Raw genomic sequence first — 19980 nt, 5'->3', positions numbered from 1 at the left:
GAGTGCTACTCCCCTTAAAAAACATAGGCTCCACCGTCCCCCTTCAGCAAGCTGAATGCCATGTCTTTAAACTCCAGCTGGTTGGCAAGGCGGTAAGCAGTGTCCATTATAAATGAGTGCACTCCTCTTCAGAAACATAGGCTCCACCGTCCCCCTTCAGCAAGCTGAATGCCATGTCTTTGAACTCCATCTAGTTGGTGAGGTGGTCAGAAGTATCCATTATACAGGAGTGCCACTCCCTCTAAGCAACATCACTGAGATAGGCTCCACCGTCCCCCTTCAGTAAGCTGAACGCCATGTCTTTGAACTCCAGCTGGTTGGCGAGGCGGTAAGCAGTCAGGACGTCAGGACAGAGTCCTAAGAAGCGCTGCATGTGAGACACAACCAGACTGCTCTTACTAGACAACTGACGGTACCTGAAAACAATAAGACAAACACAGGAAATAACTTACGGAAGATTAGACCATCGATCTACTCAAGCAAGCTTGTACCTCTCATATTGTTTCTCAAAAATTACTGTGAAAGGAAACCTGTCTATACAGTCCCGAAATCCCTTATCTTTTATTTCATAATAGTGATTTTCCCACTTAAAATGATTAGCACAATACAATGCATCCTAGAAAAAATGACACTCAGAATTATATATCATTGTAAAGCTTAGGCCCTTCTCTTTTACCTTGTATCACTACATTATGCCAAACTTCACATAAAAATAATTTTACTTCTTGGAGCTTTCATATTTAATGCAAAATGTGATTTCACGATCAAATTGTGTCATATCAAATCACAGAGTGTGTGCTTAGCTTAATACGAAATGATACAGAAATGTGTGTCCCCTTCCTCCCCTCTTCAAGCCTATGATCTAGGCAGAGGTGGTAGCTACTGCTGTGCTGGAAAGTTAGTGAACCCCACCACAATATGCTGATGAATGTAGACAACAACACTGCAATGTTCGGCGAGCCCAGACAAACAAACTTTATTGAATGTAATATTTTATCACCTGAATTCACAATTGAATATATAAAACATGGTAGAACTTGAACACAAGTTCATTTTCTGGTGGGGTCAACTGATTGTTGAGCACCGATGGGTGATTTCAAGTTCAGTGTTGACCTTTTGGTGTTGGTGTTAGGTCAATTTTCACATGAGTATAACAAACACCAAGCATAAAATGGAGATGGTCCTGAAAAGTCACTCACTGGTTGTTGAGATATCAATAATGTGATCTGGATCAGTTTTACAAACCCAGAATAGGTTTTGGAGCTAGGGGAAGCAATCAAAATTCCAACACTAACACCAACACCAAGGCCAACACCGAACTTGAAATCACCCAATGTATGCTATGACATGCAACTCCTGCCTACACCCTCTTGTCTTGCTTCAGTCATCTTTTTTTTAATCGACTCTGATGCAGTACAATCCAGTTTTTTGTACAAAAATCAGCCACTGAACCATTGTTGATCAAAAGAAAACTAATGCAAGGCAGGATTGAAGGTACGGATGGCAGCTGCTCCCTTTGCAGCTCTGCAGCCAATGTTAATACGTGTCACAAATAAAAACAAAAACATTTGCAGCCCCTGCCTACGAATAACAGCAGACCACTTTCAAAAGTTCTCTGAAAACCTGGTTATTCACGCAAGCTTTCAGGTAATTGTTATTCGCCCCCTCTTTTTAGGTTTTCTATCTTCGTTTCTTTTTCCTTTTCTTTATTGCGCCATGAGCATCTTTTTATGATGGATACCGGTGCATTACAAATGTTCATATTATTATTATTATGAAATGCCAAGTGTCACACATTATGCGAGAGACTCCCACATTAGGGCCTCTTGCTCGTCCAACTACACCTTTTTCTCACACATGTATCACAGCCTCTCCCCATAGACCTTACACACAATCCCTGTGACCTCACGACGAGCCGTGGAAAATCTCACATTGGCACCTCTGTAAATAGGCTTATAATAATAATAGGCATTTATAAAGTGCCATCTATCTAGAAATATTCTATTCTGAGGCGCATTGTTATTATTGCCCCGGCTTTAGCCCGAGCTGCCTTTCAGCGCTCATGCATTCAAAGAATTAATCCTGCCGGGTACCCATTCGCCTCACCTGGGTCGAGTGCAGCACCATGTGGATAAATTTTGTTGCTGCAGGAAATTACGCCATGGCTGGGATTCGAACCCACGACCCTCTGTTTCAAAGTCAGAAGACTTATCCACTGGGCCACAACGCTCCAGCAGGCTACCCTGCATTCACACAGGACTCCTACCTGGATGCAACGTCGGTGCAATGGCTAGCGGTGAGCTGGATGCAAGACTGGAAGTCTTCCAAGTACTTGAAATTTCCCTGCAGGATGACGTTGTTATAGAGGGCGCTTGACCATTCATTCTTTTGCTGGTACGCATCCTGTACTATCAATACCTAGTGCACCGCGAGAAAAGAAATCAGTTTTATCACTGCATTTCAATAGCACTGCGAAGCAAGTCACATATCAAGAAAGTATTAAGTTATTGATATTCATGTATTTTTGCTATTCTTTCTGGTCAAACAAACCAAATATAATTATATGTATGAAACCCATCATACTAGGCGCTATACCAGGCAAGACCACATGGTATCACACTGATGTCTGGCTACATAGTATTAGCGCAAATTTGGCACCTTTTCATACTATATTAAGCCACAAACTTGAGTTGGTCTTAATGAGATCCACGAGTTCTGCAAGGCTTAAAGAGAAATTCCAGTAGAGTCAGTAAACACTGATTTCATGAAACAAGTGGAATGCCTCTGGCCGTCTCACCTGCATCACGCGGTTCAATATAGCAGCAGTGCTGACTTTGCATACTACTCTGACTCGCACAAGATGTTCAGTGATACATGGTTACTCTTATGTCCTCTTTTTATGAACTAGACCAATAAACTTACAGAGATATGATGGTTATTCAACAAAAAACCCCAACATGGCCAAAGTTCATTGACCTTACATGACCTTTGACCTTGATCATGTGACCTGAAACTGGAACAGGATGTTCAGTGATACTTGATTACTCTTATGTACAAGTTTCATGAATCAGATCCATAAACTTTCAAAGTTATGATGGTAATTCAACAGATACACCCAATTCGGCTAAAGTTCATTGACCTTTGACCTTGGACATGTGACCTGAAACACGCACAGGATGTTCAGTGATACTTGATTACTCTAATGTCCAAGTTTAACGAACTAGACCAATAAACTTTCAAAGTTATGATGGTAATTCAACAGATATCCCCGATTCGGCCAAAGTTCATTGACCCTAAATGACCTTTGACCTTAATCATGAGACCTGAAACTTGCACAAAATGTTCAGTGATGCTTGATTACTATTATGTCCAAGTTTCATGAATCAGATCCATAAACTTTCAAAGTTATGATGGGAATTCAACAGATATCCCCAATTCGGCCAAAGTTCATTGACCCTAAATGACCTTTGACCTTGATCATGTGACCTGAAACTTGCACAAAATGTTCAGTGATGCTTGATTACTATTATGTCCAAGTTTCATGAATCAGATCCATAAACTATCAAAGTTATGATGGGAATTCAACAGATATCCCCAATTCGTCCAAAGTTCATTGACCCTAAATGACCTTTGACCTTGGTCATGTGACGTGAAACTCATGCAGGATGTTCATTGATACTTGATTAACCTTATGTCCAAGTTTCATGAACTAGGTCCATATATTTTCTAAGTTATGATGACATTTCAAAAACTTAACCTCAGGTTAAGATTGCGATGTTGATTCCTCCAACATGGTCTAAGTTCATTGACCCTAAATGACCTTTGACCTTGGTCATGTGACATGAAACTCTACTAGGATGTTCAGTAATACTTGATTAACCTTATGGCCAAGTTTTATTAACTAGGTCCATATACTTTCTAAGTTATGATGTCATTTCAAAAACTTAACCTCAGGTTAAGATTTGATGTTGACGCCGCCGCCGCCGCCGTCGGAAAAGCGGCGCCTATAGTCTCACTTGCTTCGCAGGTGAGACAAAAACCTGTAAAACAAGGCTTAATTATCAGTATATCATCGAGGATCTAGATCTGGTACAGTTACATTAACTGAACTTTGTGAAATCTTGAAATCTACGCTGAAAAATGTTCACACCGAAAATCCCCAACACAGATAAGCGCACGTGGGACAATGTATAATTATTGCTTAGGGCGTCGGGCACGACGCTCTACCCGAATCCTGTGCTTATTTGCTGATTTCTCAACAATTACACAATTTCTTCCAGAATCCTTTGGCACATGCTTTTTATTTATACAAACAGACACTTTGGTGGTCATTTCATTGGATTCTGTACGAACTCATTTTGACATCGTTACCAAAACTAGCATTTACCTTTAAGCTACAAAAATATATTCATGACCTAATTCTATATTATGAAGGACATTGTTCTTTATGTAATTTATCACTGGAAATGAACATAAGACAAACAATTCACAACAACATGCCTATGGTACTCAAATTCTCAGTACTTATCACTGGATTGGGTGGAATTTCAAGTTACCAATGCAGTGTATGATTGCATAGCTCGTCACATGTCAGGAAAAAAGTATTTTTTTTCTTTTGTCCTGAAATATGAGGAATTCTGGAAAACATATAAGCATTAATAAGATATCATCATTTTCATCTCCACATTTATTTCACATCTCCATACCTCATGAAACTTGGGATGCTGGGTCACAAACTTGGTCACCTCTGCAGGTTCAAAGTTGATGACCCTTGACCTCACAGGAAGAAGCCGAATCTGAAGAGCCACCAGACGAGCTTGCTTTATGCACTTCTCGGCATGCCGTAAACAGTTGTCCTGAGATGGGTAGAAATAGAAGTGTATTTCATCAACATTTTGTTGTGTGACAAGTCGTCAGTTCTGCCCTGTTAAGGGTAGGGTTTCACACAACAATACTTGCTAAAAGGTGCAAAATCACAACATTTTCAGAATATGGAAAATATTTGTTTAGGGTGCTTTTTGAAACCCCATGGTTACGCCTGGTATCCACTCTTCAATGGAAGTGCCCCTCCCGGCAGATCTGACAACTCCACTTTTGAATAGTTTAGAGTATAAAATAAGGACAAGGGGACTAATCAACCAAATATACAAGTAAGGAAATATACCTACCTTTGCATAATTCTTGGCAGCATTGGTCAGATCGTGTAAAACATTCTCAAGGATGTTCTGAATTTCAATGTTTGTATCTGGAAAAAAGGCAAATAAAATAGACAAAATGAATAAAAATGGTGAAACCAGCCTTTTAGGTAATGACAGCGTACATTGTTTTGATCACACTTGGAATGGGTCATAAAGCAATGTTCAAAACAAAACAGGAATACCACTGAAAGAGATTAATAACCATCCTGTCATGGAAATGTTACAAGAACTATGTAAATGCATTTTCCTGATTTATTGACACAGTAGTCGTCACCCTCACAGTAACCCTCACTGTAATAACTGGCTACCAGAAAGGAAAAATGTCTCAATCTCATTAAGGAGTATTCCAAACTTTGCTCAGTTAAAATGCAAAACAGATCGCTTTAGAAAACATGCAATACCATATTTTATTGATTTACTAAATTCTAAATAAATTTTTACTTTCATACCCTTGAAATCAACTCAAACTTTTGCCATTGTTTTAGTCTCCATTTCAATCCAAATGATATTTGAATTTTTAATTGTCTAATATTCATCAATTTTTAATATTGTATTTCTTTTTTTGTTCTATTTTATTATATTTAATGAATTTTTAAGTACACTTGCTCTTTAAAAGTTATTCATTATCTATGTACATTGTAAATTGTTTGCTTTTTATCCATGACATTTTGTGAACGTTTTATTGTAAACATGTTAATTTCAGCCTTCTGGCTTTGTAACATGTATTGTTTTTATACGAAATAAACCATGATTGAATTGAATTGAATAATAACTACGACAACGTAGTTTTCGACACATTAACCAAATGAGTCTTGCAAGTTTTTACACCAAAACCAATGCGGGCGCCATGTCTTGTGAGCATTGGGTGAAAAGCTTTCATTTAACAAAAGAGGCAAAGAGTAAAATCATCTCCATCATCACCACCATTATCATCATCATCATCATCAACATCATCATCATCATCATCAACATAATCATCTTCAACATTATCGTTAGCATTAAAAAAAAAAAAAAAAAACATTATCTTTAGGACCTACCCATAGTCCGAGACTTTAGGGTTTTAAGTCTATCCCGAGCTGCTTGTTCTAGGAGGCTGGCTACTTCTCTATGCATCTCAAATTTGAGGGCAACAATGCCGTAAGTCTCAGTGTCTGGTGGGTCACATCTCTTCAAGAAGTCCAAGAGAGCCACTTTCAACTTGTCATCCTTTAAAAGGCACACACATGAAAGTGAATTGAGAGTACGTGATAGAATTAGTAGAAGTTGAGTACATAAATCTATAGAAAAAAGTCTATTAATTAAAGCCTGACATTAACCGGCTATGTCCTTAATGGGTATAGCACTAAGAATGTCTAACCTGGCAATACAAAACCAAATAATTATATCCGACCATCGGTTGTTCGGTCGGTCGGTCCGTCCGTTCATCCATCCATCTATCTACCAATCTATCACCCAACCAATCAATATACACACAATCTACCTATCCATTTTGATAAGAAATACACGAGTCGAGGGCACTCTGCTGCTCTGGGCAACCCCCCCCTTGAAATGCTAAAAAAAATGGCCTTGGAAATAAATATAAAAGCCCCCCCCCCAAAAAAAAAAAATCCCATTCACTGCAAAGTTAAAGCTTTGCAGATTTATGCAGAAAGTTGTAAAAAGGCCCTAGCCAGCCCCCCCCCAAAAAAAAAACCCACACAAAATTAAAAAAACTTGCCTGCTATCCATCAATCAATCTATCTAGAAGTGTACATGTATGTCTATCTATTAATTGTGGCATTACCAAGATCTTGAAAAGTCCATGTATTGGCATACATGTAGGTAATAATAATAAAAGTCAACGAGTCAATGCATACTTGCTATTAAATGATAATTTATTCAGCAAATCTCTGGGGGAGGGGCCTCCACGGAAAATTAGAAGAAGGACTTTTCTTTTTGAGCCCTGAGGAGGGGGACGCCCCCTCCTGGTGAATAACTTACATGTATAAATAGCAAAAGTGAATTAACTAATTGACTTTCATTTCTTGTTATTTATTATGACATATGTAAGTACTTACATTAGCTCCTTTCTTCAGAAGGGCATCCATTTGATGATTGGCTCGAAGAATTTCAAAGATATAGGTCATCTCACTGAACCTTCTCACACCAATCAGAAGCCGTACCTACATGTATATAAAAAAAACATCAATCACATTTTGATGTAAAAAACTTTTAAAACAAAATGATTGGTCAAGCTACAATATAATTTTTTCAAGACAATTTCCCTTTTACCATTCAAATTAAACAAAGCATCAACACTAACAAAAAATACATAGAACGGTTTTTAATGAAACTATTAGTACATGTATATTCAATCATATACATGTGCTTATATGTACAAACTTTCAGATGATCTTGAACTATTGCAAATTGAGGGTAACATTGTGTTAATTGCAAATTTGGTAAAATTCCATCACAAAAATAATTTAAATCAAGTTTTAGGCACAGCTTTGACAAGCTCACTTTATTCTAAACTTTTACAGTGATGCAAATTCCTTTGCATGTGCAATCAATGATCCTTAATATGTTTACATAACTTGTATTTTTTGTCTTTGGTCATTGTATTGAGTATGTAAATATGTATTTTTTTTGTTGAATGGAACAAATAATCTTGAAGATACAACATTCTACATGTGCACCTCTAAGCACTGAACTTACAAACAGCATCCATGAGTGTGGACTAGTGGTTAGAGCATTGGACTCATGAATGAAAAGTCGTGAGTTCGAATCCCAGCTCGGCCATTATCTCCACATTAAGTTAAGGCCCCAGAGAGGTATTTCTGTCGTCTACAAGGTCAGCCACTATGACTGATTAAGTTAGATGTTATTATTCTATTATTATATTATTATTATTCTATTATTATAGAATAATAATAATATAATAATTAAACAAAGCATCAACACTATTATTATTATACTATTATTATTCTATTATTATATTATTATTATTCTATTATCATTATTATTCTATTGCTATATAAGTAGTAATATATATATTGTTTCCCTTTTCCTTTTTTTTCAAACTGTACCTATAGCAAGAATGTCCGTTCTTATTGATTTATTTCCTGTTTAAGGATAACTTATGATTATTACATACTGTTATTTTAGGGAACTTGCCTTGTAACAAGCTTTGCTTTTTTTGCATGTTCCCCCCATATCCAAATCTGTTCATTATTATTATATGCTTTATCGTTCAGTAACATCAATTGTGTAATTTGTATGTATGAGTTATATTATATACTTTGTGATATCATGGATATGGAAATAAAAATGAAATGAAATGAAATGTTATCCTATATGCCGTAATTGGTTATATTACAAGTTTGGTTTTGATGCAGCACAAAGCTGCTTTGCCGAGTCCCTAAGAGAGTTATTTCAACATACTGTCCAGCATTAGAAGAATTCAGATTTCACAAAAAAAAAGGGACGGGTTCTTACCATGAGACTAAACTCTTCGGACTGAGCGAGGGCGTTGCAGCAGTCACAGCTGGCTCTGAGAACCGAAGCGATCCCTTCCATGTTGCAGCTTAGGGTGAAGCAGTCATGAGCTCGGATGATTAGCTCTACCTCCAGGGTCAGGGCTAACAAAGATTAGGACAAACACACATTATATAATAGTGAATTGGCATGAATAATAATAATTATATGTCTATTTATATAGCGCAGTTTACTATGTGCATATACTCAACTGCGGTTTGATACTTGGTATCATATCATTACCCCGTCTGTAGCTGAGCCGCCATATTAACAGGCGCTAAAGCGTTCTAGGAAAAATCCTACCGGGTACCCATTCACCTCACCTGGGTCGAGTGCAGCACAATGTGGATAAATTTCTTGCTGAAGGAAATTACGCCTTGGCTGGGATTTGAACCCACGACACTCTGTTTCAAAGTCCGGAGACTAATCCACTGGGCCACAACGCTCCACATGAGTGCGATGGTGAGATATTTTGCATGAGGTGAAAGAAAGATGCTCTATTCAACGAGGCATCAGCCGAGTTGAATAGAGCGTCTCTTTCTTTCACCGAATGCGAAATCTCGCACCATTGCAAGAATAGAAATATCCGCTATTTGTGTTGTACAACCAACGTTCTCGCCAGGTCCACTCTGACGGTTGTCGGCGCGAAGCGACGCAAGCCGCGCAGCGGCCTCGGTGCGTGCGAAGCGCGGTAGCTATAGAAAATATCAATATCGACGAGCTTAGATTGCTGCTAAATGCACCACATTTTATGTCTGTTTAATGCTTTTCCGGCCACACAGCCGTAACGGTTGCGCGAATTGCGATTGAAGCAGAAAGGCAATTACTTAGATCTATAACTTAAAAAGGTGAAAGGAAATGTCGATCTCATTTTATACTTACAGTTCATTGATTTATGCACATTGATGGCATCGATAAATTAAGTCCATTATTTCAATGTTTAGACCGCTACATCCTTGCGCCGTGTCACGCCCTTACGAAATCCAAGGATTGTTCCGACTTTGTTTGGAAGCCTCGGAAGTCCAAGTAATGGACATCGGTATTCATGAGAAGGGGTCCCCAATTAACTTATATAATTTGCATGAATTTTTGTTTTGTTTATTCAGATACTCTCTGAAACTAACTCTCATAAGATTTCTGTTGATGATGTTTACACTTATACTCTGTTATCAAGATTCTTTTATCACTGTCAATTATTGCTGTGTTTGTTCGTTACCTATAAAATAATGAATGTGCTCATCACGAGCGTGAGAATTATTTTAGTCATTCATAAAACTTTAATATTACGATTTTGTTATTAATTGCGATTTATAATGTTTTGAAAGTATAGGTTAATTGATAGGAAAAATATTTTTAGGTAATACACTATGTAGGCCTACAAATACAGCGTACAAATAAAAAAGAGAGAGGAAGAGGGGGGGGGGGGGTTGTAGACGGGAAAGAGCGATAGGGGAGGGGTCGTGGCGTGGACAATGACAAGGGGATATGGAGATCGTGTGTGTGGGATTGGTGAAGTCAATATTCGAAGCGAATATATTTTTTTAGAATTCTACTGATGATGATGGCTGAATAATCTTTCTTTACATTTAAATTTAAAAAATATTTTCTTGCATGATGAGTGGGAAGATCGAGATACGTGATTCAATAAATTGCATCAAAATATCACTTTAGGTGAGTAGTTTTTAATTTACAAAAATTCACGTTTTAACAGTTTATTAAAAGTAAAAATATTTTCTTAATCGTAGTATAGCACTCATCCAGCGTAAACAACATGAAGAATATTTGAGGTCACGAAATCAGCTGATTCGCACTCAAACAACAGGTTAAAAGGTCACACACGTGGCACACATTCCAGGGTGGGAAATCGGGAAAGTCCGTTCAAGCACAATGATTGGCTCAAGCCCAAGATAATGAATACTAATCAGATCACGTGCCATCGGCTTTGGCGCGTCTCGTTAACTCATTTCATGAATATCATCCACTCGCAGTAATCAGGCTAACGACGTTGTAAAGCTAACTGTATAAAAGCACAATTCAGATAGAAAATATAACATCAGTGAAATTGAAAAATTCATCCAACGATATTCAAATTATACCAGCAACTCACTGTGGGCGTAAACAACGAAATACATATCCTCTAAAACGTTCACACAATTCGTGAATGAATTGTCAATCCCCCTGTGTACTTCTATCGAAATCTATTGAATCACGTACCCCTCCCGACCCAAGGTGGATTTTTCAATCGCCATAAAGATTATGCAGCCACAATGATCAATCACAGTAGACACATCCATAAATGAATATTAATTTCATTCGCTCCGAACATTGACTTCTTTTCGCCAATCCCCTCCTCCATAAAGTCACAAACATCCCATCATTTGCCCACGACCACCCCCCCCTCCTTTATTTTTTTCTTTCTCCTTCACACAAATCAATTTCAAATAATATTTTATTTTAAAACGTAGTTGTTAAGCAAAATTCATAAAGCATTCACTGTGATGATTAAAAACATTTCTCAGGACCGTGACAGGTGCGCTCATTATTCAATTGGCAGGCCATGAGCAATAAAGAACAATACAAATGAAAATACACTGTATGTACGTATAAGTCACATTAAAAAGATGAGTTGTAATGATGTGAATGATATTAATAAAGAACATTACTTATGAAAATTGTAACAGATTCAATGAATATCTGAAAAAAAAACATTCAAACTGAATTAGTTTTGGATCCCATCTAATTCTGGAAGACTCGGATCCCCAGATCAAGGATTTTGATGCCATGTGCGATTTTTTTTCCTGAATGTGGTCGTTGCGAGCGCTAGTGCAGTGATACAGAACTTGGTACACACCGTCGCGAAATTAATCAACACTTTGAAAAAATCGATGTAGAGATCAAGACTTTGGAAATTATGGAGTAAAATCGGAACATAAATGTGAATAAATCATTATGCTGTAAGTAAATGAGTTGGACATTATGTCAGTCCATTCCTTTGGCTTTGTCATTATCAACGTGATCTTTGATTAATTTTCTCAATTCGCTCGATCTAGGGAGTGTCATCAGAAAAGCATTCAATGAATTCATGTACCGTAGTCGATGTAGCCCCGATGTAGCAAAGGCTGGGACGAGATGAAATTAAAATCCGATCGAATTTTGATATTATTTTTGACACTTTATTTTTGACAAAATAAGTGAATACATCCGCGGATAATATCAAATGAAATTCCTAATAATCTGATAATTACATTGCCCAACCCAGTAACCTACGGTACCCCTCTCAACTCACTTTATTTTTGAGCGTATTTACTACCATTTTAAAGACGTACCGGTAAATAATGTGAGCAATGCGATACGCAAATGCGAGGTAAACATCTTCGCGCTTCCCACAAAAGAGATTGGGCCTCGAGTCGAGGTCGTATCGTATAGCGTAGTGAGTCAAAGAAATCCCGGGAAGAAATCTTGGACGAAATAATCGTCAAGTTTATTTTAAAATCTGAAAAGCAGATTGTTTTATTAAATATATTCATTTTTTTTGTAGATCTAGGCCTGTTTTACAGTTGTCGGCCACGGTTGTCGGGGAAGTTCACGGTTGTCGGATTTCCCCTGAAAATTTTCAGGGTTGTCGGCGCCCGACAACCGTGACGCGTGGTAGCGAGAACGTTGTGTACAACGCCTCGGAATCTAGCAAAAATATGAAAAAACAAGAGTTTTTCCCTGCAGTAATCTATGAAAAGGGAGCAAAAATATTGAAAGTGAAAAGCAAAACCCCATAAAGCCCACATGATCTTGGGCAACATTGCGCATTTAGCCAGCAGGCTATACGCATATTGCACCTTCATTTTCACCGAGCGCAATGAATAAATTTGTATTGTGACGTCACCTCCTAAAGCCGTGCAACGGTACATTTTGGATGGTAAGTCTTGTGTGCAACGGTACGAATGTTTGACATTCAGCCTTCCATTTTCTTGCGTACAACAAGCTATGTAGGCATTGTACAATAGGAGGTATGATAGCCATGGCCCTGTTAGAGACTACCAAGGTTTGTGTGGGGGGGGGGGAATTAGGTTGGTATGCTTCTGCTAGTATAAATTTGACCAAAATCGCCTCCATTTTTGGAGCGGGATTTTTTTTTTGTCTGTCAAATCAAAACTTTATTTTACCTCCAAATTCGATTAAATTTTCAGTGAATTGAATTGAATTTATTAACAGAACATCACTGGCATTCGCCAGTATTTTTTCCAAAACCAAAATACAAAGTAATACAAACAAATATACAATTTGAGGAATGTAGGCAGATAAACAGAAACATAACAGTATTCGTCAAAAATGTAAGTCTACTTTTAGTCAATATATCATGGCACAAATAATAGAAAAGAGGGATAAACTAAGTGTTAAACATATGTGATTGTTCTCTTTTCATTCACATCAATTCCTTGTCTGTATTCCTGGCTTTTAACAAGTAACTATCTTGGTCTGGTCTTACCTGGTCTTGTCGTGCTTAAATCTGAGTGGGCAATCTGTATAGCCTCATCTAGTAGTCTTGTTCCCAGACATGCTGGATCTTTACATATCTTAGCTAAACTCATGAAGGCTACCTTCTCAATACGATCAGGAGGAGGTCCCTCGGACGCTGGAGGGCGTGTCAATGAACCTGAAAGTAATCAATATTTCATATTATTAACATTTATACGAGGTGATTTTACAATCTTTAATAAAAAAAATAAAAAACTGTTTTGCTAATTTCACATAACAATATTTGTTATCACAGGAAAATCTATCCTCATTCAATAGTAATAATAATATCAACGATATTAGATTAAAAATAGACAGCAGCATGCATGCATGTTTTTCAGATTTAAAGTTTTTGGTGCAAAAGAATTATGAAAATTCAGATCTTAAATCATTACCCAAGCATCTTTTCTTGAATTCTACCATTCAACATTTTTGTCTCAAGACAATTTTTTTTCTGATGGTGGCGGCCTGAAACAATATCATCATAACTTTCAGAAAGTATATGGACTTGAAACTCATGAAACTTGGATAGGGTAATTAAGTATTACTGAACATCCTGCACGAGTTTCAGGTCACATGACCTAGAAAAAAAAGGTCATTAAGGGTCATTGAAAATTTGTCATGTTGGGGTATTTGTTGAATTCCCATTATAAATTTGAAGGTTTATGGATATAGTTCATGAAATGTTGACATAGGGGTTATCAAGTATCATTTTATAGGTCACATGATCAAGTCAAATTTAATTTAGGGTCAATGAACGTGGTATTATATTAAATGAATTGCGTGTTTTGTGAATGATTATTTAATAGTCATTTTCAAAGCACTGCAGCTATATTGAATTGCATAATACAGGCGAGACTGCCAGAGGTGTTCCACTTGTTTTTTTAAATGTATTTCTAAATTACAAGTCAATTAGTACATACTGAGTATGTTGTATAAGACTGGCAATTGAACACAAATCCAAAGATCGAACACAACTTTTTATATTGGGTTAATGTGTCTGAGTGTTTTTTAGTTCAGTTTAAATGAAATAATTTGTGCAACTTGGTCATGGTAACAACGGGGAGACACAAACATCAATTTTACTATGGTATCAATACATTCCATTTGATTAAAAATATTCATCTGTATTATTATACCATCAACTATTGCTTCCATGACATTTGCTCCGGCGACATTACCCTACTATGAATTTCACACACCAATCAAATTAAAATCTTCAAGGCTGGATTCAAAACTATACCCGATATCTTAATCCTTACCCAAAATCTAACATAAATAGAACTCTATTTCAACTCTAATCCTCTATCTGAGACGAAATAAAGCCTATGGCCATTGTCGCAGGAGCAAATGTTTGGTCTCCAAAGTATTTTATAAACAGCTTACAAATAATATGGGGGAAACATGGCATTTAAAAAGAATATACATTAACATTCCATTGCAACAAAGGAACATAGACTTTGCCCAGGTACATTATCAAACACAGTATCACTACAGAATGTTATCATCACCATTGTCATGGTTATTCAGAAAATATTTTTTGAGAAAAGTAGCCTTTTGTCAAGGCCTTTTGATTGGGCTATATTCCTTGTCAAGTAGTGGCTGTGATGAGACTAGGTGGCGATGAAGTGAGATGGTGAGACCTGGGGTGGTATTCTGGAACAATGTCATAACTTTTGTCATAAATATTGTCATATCTCTCCGAGATGTGACACCGCTATGATTGTCACAAATCGGTATTCTGAACATAGTCTTTTCCCTGTCATATCTCTCAAAGTTCCGCCCATCTTTTCGGAAGCAAACCCAGTGGGAGCCATTCTGGCCAATAAGAAGGCCCCGTGACAGGTAGGGCGTATCCCCAATACAGTTGTGGGCATCGCGCAATACGCAAATATCGATGCACTTAATTACAAAGAGAGACAGTGGGCTGTGAAAGATTTTAGAGGAGAAATAGAAAAAGAAGGAAAACAGACAAAAAAAGGAGGAAATAATACATGTATGTAGGGCCTAACTAATTGTAGCATGAAAATATAATATTGAAAATTGTCATGGATGATGAGTGAAACTAATACCACAATCTATGCTTGTTATTCAGTCGGCAGGGTATCAAGATATTTGGTACTAAAAAATATACAAATTTTATGACTGCCACCCCCCTGTCATAACTTTTGTCATATCTTTTTCTTGTATAAAAGGATTATGCGCAATTAAAGGCGCGTATTTTTGGTGCGCGCTAAAGATAAGAGACAAAATTTATGACAATATTTGTGACAAAAGTTATGACATCCACCATACCGATTTTGCCATATCTGAGAAAAGAAAAAATATGGAGAAAAGACAATATTCAGAATACCGCCCCTGGGTCCCGTCTTACAAAGAGTTGCGATTGATCAGATCAACCACAAATATGGACGGCCAATACTGTCACCATTTAAAGTGCAAATTTGTTCAAAATATTTTCTAGATATGATGCATATTCATACATTTATCGTCCTCTTGAAGATTCAGTGTGATTCTCTTTGTTTACTGAGGAGAATGTGCAATTTTTTTGTAGAAAATATATGGTATGGATGAATTTCAGATGAGATTGCTGAGCTTGCATTCACCTAGCCTTTTGTGATTAGTCATATTTCAATCGCTAGGCGTCTGATATAAACATCATGACTGACACAGAGCCTTGTCTAAAGGTTAAAAGTTAATAAGTATGTGTACATACTCTCTTTTCTCCTCTTGATTTTCTGCTGCAGTCCATTCAAAACAACATCCGAGAGAAAGTTTGCAACCTGAAGATAGAAAGACAAATTTAATCATAACGGAGAAAACAATTTCCTGAGAGATATAATGGCCCGTATTCAGCGACTGGTTCGTGAAAGTTGCCAGCACCGACAAGTTGGCTTTTATCCAACAGTTACCAGTGTCTCTCAGCCAATCAAAAGCAAGGATATAGTCAGTGAAGACAACTTTCATGAAGTGCCCCCCCCAAGAAAATATTGTAATCATCATTTCAAGAATTTTTAATGATTTGAAAGCCAAATGTGATGATGAATTTATCATTTACTTCTACATATTGATGCCATATTTACATACATACATGAAATGTTTATAAAGCACCTTTCCATTATCATGCTCAAAGCGTTTAACAACAATATGGCAAAGAAGTAAAATCATGCTCTCCAAGTGCTTACAAAAAATATAAAGGGGGTATTAATGAGAAAACAGATATGTTTTTAGCTTATTTTTGAATACCGGTAATGGAGAACATGAACGAATATGGATAGGGAGACTATTCCAGATACTGGGACCATACTCAACAAAGTTCAACACTTTCCAAATTCAAACTCTCTTTAAAAAGACTGTACTTTTCTAAAATGAATTCATGCTGAGTTACAATGTATTATCTATATGATATTAAATTCTCATTCTCTTTTCTTTAATTGTGAATGGAATTTATCATGACTCTTTCCTTTCTACGTCTTCCTCCTTCACTGTCTCCCCTCTCTTTCTACTTCTCTCTATCTAATTCTGTGTATACATATGTCTGTAGGTGTGTTCATTGTTATGTATGTATTTTTAATGTATAATTTGTATCATAATGTTATAATGTATAATTAATAATGTTAACCTCAAATGTTTAGTGTAAGATGGGACCCCGCTTACAATCACTGTGCTTATTAAGGGTATCCCTCCATTTTTAAACAATATGTATTTGTATTTCATGTCAGATTTTTATGTACACTTATTTTTAAAGATGGTTAATAGACTGAAATTAAATTGAAAAAAATTGAATAATTCATTGCTGACCTTTCTTGGAGTTCATTGTAGAAATTTGTAAGCAAAAAGGATCTGATCTAGAGTGTAATGATTAGTGAGATTGTGGACTGGAGAAAATATTATTGAGGTGTCAGGTTATTTAAGGACATGTACATGTTCACAAACAAAGCAATTTGATAAGTAATTTGGCTTCCCATGAATAAACCATAACTTTGGACCAGGGTTTAAGTTAGATCCAGAGTTTAGAATAAGGGCTAAATGGTTGCATCCTCATAACAATGGCAGAGTTTATAGCCTGAGGTTAAGACCGACCACACTTTTAAAGGGGAAGTTCACCCTGAAAAAAACTTTGTTGTAAAAAAAGCAGAAAAAATAATAACAAATATTGCTGAAGGTTTGAGGAAAATCCGTTAAAGAGTAAGAAAGTTATTAGAGTTCAAAATTTTGGATTTGTGACGTCATAAACGAGCAGCTGCCCCATGTGTTATGTAATATAAGATGTATGAATTTCAAATTTTGTATGGTTCCTGATGACTTAATTTTGTTTTCTTTTCATGATCGGGTGTGAAATGATTTGTCTATTGATATACAAAAGTTACAATGAAAACCATTTTCAATTTTCTGATAAATGACATTTCATTGATTTTTTACCATTCGCTATGTAGGAATGCTGCTCGCATATGACGTCACAAATCTAATAATTGAAATTCTAATAACTTTTTAATTATTTGATGAATTTTTCTCAAACCTTCGGCAATATTTTTTATTATTTTTTCTGCTATTTTTACAATAAACTTTTTGTCAGGGTGAACTTCCCCTTTAAGCAGTACCAGTTGTCATCTAATTCACAAAGAACAGATTCATGTTAAAGCTAATTCAAGAACCCATCATGACACACTTCTGTTACTTTGTGAGTTATTGATTTAAGCGCATAAAACTTCAACATGTACAGTATCTGTGGATATAGATCATTTATAATTACTATTAACTATTATAATTAATAACGTAAAAAGGATCATCACCATCACCACCATAATTTCTGTTATGTTTACTCCTTGTTTACCTCATTATCTGCTAGATTGTTTGCTCTGATGAAGTTTTTGGCCAGGAGGTAGCGGTCAGCATGGCTAGTCTGAAGAAGAGATTTGACCGATGTGAATGGAACTTGTTTGATCAACACATCATATGGCTTGTCCAAAACCTGTAGTGAAGGTCAAAAAGATTGGTTAACATTTAAAGAGGTCTACAAAAGGAAAAAAAAGATGGAGATGATAATTATTTTGATAATTACTGCCTCAAGCATGCGCAGGTGTGTGAAACTCCTTGCTCCGCTGAATACCCTACACCAAAATAAACAGTATTGTTCCACGCATGCTTGGTTGCGCAGCAAGTGGTTTATAGCAATGGCCGAAATACCACTGTCTGCCTCAGCACTAACTTTACATTTCATTGAATAATCACTGGATAAATATGACTGATAAATAATCTGAGTCATGTGATGCAGGAACAAAATATTAATTAAGAGTGAGGTTCTGAAGGGTTGTGATACAGGGTCAAAAGGGTCATGAGGTCTAGTGGTTGGAGCATTGGACTCATGAATGAAAGGTTGTGAGTTCAAATCCCAGCTCTGAATAATTGTCTCTATTTTAACCTCCAAAAAGTCAGAGAGTAATTTCTGTCGTCTATAAAAGTGTTAGCGACCATGACTGATTAATCCAGACGTAAAATGTTTCATATGTAACTGGTTATATGTAACTGGTGGGCGTGTCGTGGTCTAGTGGTTATGACTCTCGCTTTTCAAACAGAGGGTCGTGGGTTCAAACCCTAGCCATGGCGTGTTTTCCTTCAGCAAGAAATTTATCCACACTGTGCTGCAATCGACCCAGGTGAGGTGAATGGGTACCCAGCAGGATTTTTTCCTTGAATGCACTGAGCGCCGGTGAAGGTAGCTCGAGCTAAAGCCGGGGTAATAATAGCAGCACTTTGTATCCTCAGGCAAATGTACTTTATAAATCCAGCTATTATTATCATTATTATTATGTATCAATTACATCAAAGATCCATACCTGTGAGATCCTGTAGACATTGATAATGCGGTCACAGCATGTCCTGGCCGATGTGGTATGGTCAGAGAGGGCTTCCATTATGGTCAAGATATCGTCATTCTGCGGCGAACTCAATTCTTGATTGATTCCAAGACTGACCACTGCAACAAAAGATGAAGATATTTCAATAATTGTCTCTCTTTTTTCAGAGGTTCAAGAATTCTAAGACACATACATCAATTGAGCTTTCATACTTTTACTAGGTTAAAGTGTCATGGAGGGTTGGGATTTCCTTGACTGTAATGAAAGTACGAGTGCTTATCAAGTGCTGAACTTTGACCCACAAGGTACAGGGTTCAAATCTCATCACAGCACTCACATTCTTTGGCAAGGCATTTATCTACATTTGCCACCCAGCAGACCTGCCAACCTCTGGGAATAAAAAATTATTTTCTGTGATAACAAAAACTGTATTTTCCCCCAAAACACTGTATTTTATAAAAAAAAAATGCACAGAACGTGCAAGGAGGGGGGGGGGTGTCCTCCCCTCCCACAGTAAGGACTTTTTTTAAGCTGGAAAAGGGGCCATTTTCTGCACGTTTGCTCAAGAGCTCAAGCAAACACAGCGTCCATGAAAATGCATCACACACATGAGCCGCGAACACACAAGGGCACAAAGCCAACGCTCCGCTAGCCTGAATACGGGAATATCGTACTGGTTGGCAAGTGGATATCCAGTAGAAAGGTATTCCTTTAATGATTAAGCACCTGATCCAGGTGTAGCGGTGCTAAAGCTGGGTAACAGTATGCGGTGCTAAGAAACATTGTATGAAGCACTATAGAAATGTTGCACATTATTATCATCATTATTACCATTATTGTCATTATTATTAATATCAATATTATTATTATTATCATTATTACTATCAGCATTACTA

The 19980-nt window shown here is 37.0% G+C and overlaps 1 protein-coding gene across 1 annotated transcript in view; it reads right to left on the bottom strand.

Moving 5' to 3' along the window:
* Positions 1 to 19980, bottom strand: part of LOC121415220 (spatacsin-like) — a 59177-nt gene continuing 39197 nt past the window's right edge. Inside the window, exons 31-41 of the mRNA XM_041608391.1 lie at positions 19064 to 19203; positions 18061 to 18198; positions 15943 to 16009; positions 13198 to 13365; positions 8676 to 8818; positions 7256 to 7360; positions 6236 to 6404; positions 5169 to 5245; positions 4707 to 4856; positions 2267 to 2418; positions 1 to 416 (exon numbers count right to left, since the gene is read on the bottom strand). Of these exons, the coding sequence (XP_041464325.1) occupies positions 242 to 416; positions 2267 to 2418; positions 4707 to 4856; positions 5169 to 5245; positions 6236 to 6404; positions 7256 to 7360; positions 8676 to 8818; positions 13198 to 13365; positions 15943 to 16009; positions 18061 to 18198; positions 19064 to 19203 (1484 nt within the window). The 3' untranslated portion in view covers positions 1 to 241. The remainder of the gene's footprint in view (positions 417 to 2266; positions 2419 to 4706; positions 4857 to 5168; positions 5246 to 6235; positions 6405 to 7255; positions 7361 to 8675; positions 8819 to 13197; positions 13366 to 15942; positions 16010 to 18060; positions 18199 to 19063; positions 19204 to 19980) is intronic.

Source organism: Lytechinus variegatus, chromosome 5 (assembly GCF_018143015.1).
Source record: "Lytechinus variegatus isolate NC3 chromosome 5, Lvar_3.0, whole genome shotgun sequence".
NCBI lineage: Eukaryota > Metazoa > Echinodermata > Echinoidea > Temnopleuroida > Toxopneustidae > Lytechinus > Lytechinus variegatus.
This window is presented reverse-complemented; position numbering and strand designations above follow the sequence as displayed.